Source organism: Colobus angolensis, unplaced genomic scaffold (genome assembly GCF_000951035.1).
Source record: "Colobus angolensis palliatus isolate OR3802 unplaced genomic scaffold, Cang.pa_1.0 Scaffold87, whole genome shotgun sequence".
NCBI lineage: Eukaryota > Metazoa > Chordata > Mammalia > Primates > Cercopithecidae > Colobus > Colobus angolensis.
The window spans coordinates 2,012,171-2,015,738 of NW_012122598.1; the positions used below are offsets into that span (position 1 = coordinate 2,012,171).

Here is a 3,568-nt window from a genome sequence, read left to right on the forward strand (position 1 = left end):
AAGAATGTAAGATTGTGTATAAAGGCATCTATGTATTTTTCTGATAGGTAACAAATCATCTAATAATTAAAGCTAACTTTTTTTTTTTTAATGAAACAGTGTCTTGCTCTGTCCCCCAGGCTGGAGTGCAGTGGCGCAATCTTAGCCCACTGCAGCCTCCACCTTCTGGCTCAAGGGATTCTCCTGCCTCAGCCATCTGAGTAGCTGGGATTACAGGCACATGTCACCGCACCAGGCTATATTTTTTTTATTTCTTGTAGAGATGGGGTTTCGCTATGATGCCCAGACTAAAGCTAACATTTCAGCACACCATTTACACTATACCTCTTCCATGCACTGCCGCACTGAATAATAATGCCATGAGGCAGTAGTATGGCCCCTATTTTAGAGATAAGGAAACTTGGGCTTAGAAGGTTAAGCAACTTGCCCGAGGCCATACACAATGAGGGAGCTTGGATTTAAAATAAGACTGGTGATACAGGCCTGTGCTTCATCACTGGTTTTCATGGCTTCTCAGCAGGCTCACAGGCCAAAGAAGGTGAAGGAGCTCTTTCTGGTTTAGTCCTTATTTATATGGGTCCCCCGAAATGCCCCACCTCATTACCTTTGCCACCAGCTGGTAGAGGGCTGCTAGGATCTGCAGTGAGGCTGCTGTCTGCTGGAGACACCGTACAGCTGGGGCCTGCCCCTTTGTAAGCAGCTTCTTCCACAGGGCCAGGGCTTGGTCCAGGCATTTGGACTGAGCTGTTAAGCCAGAAGAAAATGACTGCTGTCTCAGCATGGGCAATCTGGAGAGAACTTGCCTTCCTCCATAACATCCTCTGCCCTTTACATCAACCTCCCACTGCTTCCACAACCTCCTACTCTACAAGGTCAGGCTCTCTCTCACCAGGGGTCCCTGTTCCACTCTTAGGAAACCATGGAGATGCCCATGCCATACTCCATTTACCCCTTACCAGCATCTGCAGCCAGGTTGAAGGCAATGTTACTGTATAGGAGACGATCTTCCTGGAGTTTATCTTCATAGTTCAGGTCATTGACTTCAAATTCCTCCAAGTTACCAGAAGCCTGGGCTCTCCGATCCCGCTCGATACCCTGGGTGGGAAGATTGGAGTGTAAAACAGGGCACAGTGGTGTGGGCCTATAGTCCTGGCTACTCGGCAGGCTGAGGTGGGAGGATTGTTTGAGCCCGGTTCAAGACCAGCCTGGGCAACAGAGAGACCCCATCTCTAAAAATAAAAACAAACAAAAAAAAGGGCTAATACCAACTTGTTGGGGGCCCAGGGACAATAATTCCTACACCCAGTTCTACTGAGCCCCACAGCAGCCACACTCACTTCCTGCATTTTGGCTTCCAGAGTACAGATGTAAAGCCACAGCAAGGCCTGTGCTTTATCGTCCAAAAGCTGATCTCTGGAATGGGCCTCAGGTCTCACAGACTCCAGAAGCTGCAGGGCTTCCCGGACAGCATCCAGAGCAGAGCTGCAGGGAGAAGATGTGCTTAAGCTGGGCCTACTATGAGTACCTGCCACAGTGTCCTGGGAAGGGCTGGCTGCAGAACAGCTGGCCTCACATGTGCTCCCATGGCCACAAGATGAAGGGAGCACTCAGGGATGTGGAGAGGGAAACTGGTTCTGAAGAGTGTGAGAGGACCTAGGGCAAGGAGCAAGAGTGGCCTCCGCAACTACTATTCCTTACCAGTTGGTCTGCTGGGCAAAGTCGTGGTAGCAGAGCACCTGAGCCAGTTCTACCAGGTGGGTGGCTCGTGCCCAGGCCCCGGCTGGTGTCTCCTCGGGGCTCAGCTCCAGGAGGTCACAGATGATGTTGAAGCGTTCCTGTCCAGTGTCAGCCCGCACAGACTTGTAGGCCTGCAGCTCCTCCCTCAGCAGGAAGGCCAGGGTCTCCGGGTCCCAGCCACTTAGGCTGTCTCGCAGAGTCCTGAGAGAGGGCATGCTCAGCACCAGGGTGGAGCCCAGAAGGCATATAGCCTCTGCTCCCATGCTGAGGAGCCCCAGCCTTGGCTTGCTGAAAGCTCAGTAAGTTTCCAGTCATGGCTTTAAAAATCTAAATCAGATTGCACTGCTCCTCTGTTTAACAAACTGCAGTGGGCTCCCATTAGGAATCATTTCCAAAGCCCTGACCATGGCCTATAAGGCCCTGTGTGACCTGGCCTCTTCCCACCTTGACCACGTCCATTCCATATGGCTCTCCATCCTATACTCCTATTCTACTACCCCCAGCATGCTGGCTTTCTCAAGCATGGTCCCAAGTTTGTTCCCACCTTGCAACCTTTGTATTTACTACTCTCTCTGCAAGGAATTCTCTTCCCTGAGGTTTTTTTTTTTTCAGACAGTCTCACTCTATTGTCCAGGCTGGAGTGCAATAGCGTGATCACAGTTCACTGCAGCCTTGATCTTCCAGGCTCTTCCTTGCTCCCAGTTCAGTCTCCTAATTAAGTGTAAATAGACTATAGGTTCATGCCACCACATTCGGCTAATTTTTTTTTTTTTTTTTTTTTTGAGATGGAGTCTCGCTCTGTGGCCCAGGCTGGAGTGCAGTGGCCGGATCTCAGCTCACTGCAAGCTCCGCCTCCCAGGTTTACGCCATTCTCCTGCCTCAGCCTCCGGAGTAGCTGGGACTACAGGCGCCCGCCACCTCGCCCGGCTAGTTTTTTGTATTTTTTTTAGTAGAGACGGGGTTTCACCGTGTTAGCCAGGATGGTCTTGATCTCCTGACCTCGTGATCCGCCCGTCTCGGCCTCCCAAAGTGCTGGGATTACAGGCTTGAGCCACCGCGCCCGGCTAATTTTTTTTAAGTAGGGACAAGGTCTCACTATGTTGCCCAGGCTCCCTGAGATCTTTATAGAGTAGATTCCTTCACATCCTAAGGTCTCATCTGTCACTTCTTCAAAAAGGGCTTTCCTAAATAACCTACCTAAAGTTGCTCCCTCTTTTGGCAAATCACTGTTTAGTTGTCTTCATAGAGCATACATGAAGTCTGGGTGCATTGGCTCATGCCTGTAATCCTAGCACTTTGAGAGGCCAAGGTGGGAGGATCACTTGAGCCTGGGAGTTCAAGACCAGCCTAGACAACATAGTGCATAGTGAGACCTTGTCTCTATTTAAAAAAAAAAAAAAAAAAAAGAACAGACACAAAATGTCCTTTTTAAAAATATCTCCCCAAGTAGAATTAAGCTCCATGAAAGTAAGACCACTGTCACCACTATACCCGCAAGTACCTAGCACAGTGGCTAGCATATAGTAGGCACTCAATGAATAACTAATGAATGAAGGAATTACTGTCTTTTTCAGACATAAACATGAAAGGACATGACCATGAGTACCAAAAGCCACTCTATCCATGGGAGAAACATGGTTGACCCCCTTCCCAACTCACTTTTTTTTTTGAGACGGAGTCTCCCTCTGTCACTCAGGCTGGAGTGCAGTGGTGCGAGCTCGGCTCACTGCAACCTTCACCTCAGGGGTTTGAGCAATTCTCCTGCGTCAGCCTCCTGAGTAGCTGGGATTACAGGCACCCGCCACCACGCCCAGCTAATTTTTTTTTTTTT

General features: G+C 49.6%; 1 protein-coding gene across 1 annotated transcript in view; it reads right to left on the reverse strand.

Moving 5' to 3' along the window:
* The window catches only part of ESPL1 (extra spindle pole bodies homolog 1 (S. cerevisiae)), a 28,676-nt gene that overhangs the window by 17,146 nt on the left and 7,962 nt on the right, over window positions 1-3,568 (reverse strand). The window contains exons 8-11 of the mRNA XM_011930525.1: window positions 1,699-1,938; window positions 1,338-1,482; window positions 957-1,095; window positions 605-744 (exon numbers count right to left, since the gene is read on the reverse strand). Coding sequence (XP_011785915.1) covers window positions 605-744; window positions 957-1,095; window positions 1,338-1,482; window positions 1,699-1,938 — 664 coding nt within the window. The remainder of the gene's footprint in view (window positions 1-604; window positions 745-956; window positions 1,096-1,337; window positions 1,483-1,698; window positions 1,939-3,568) is intronic.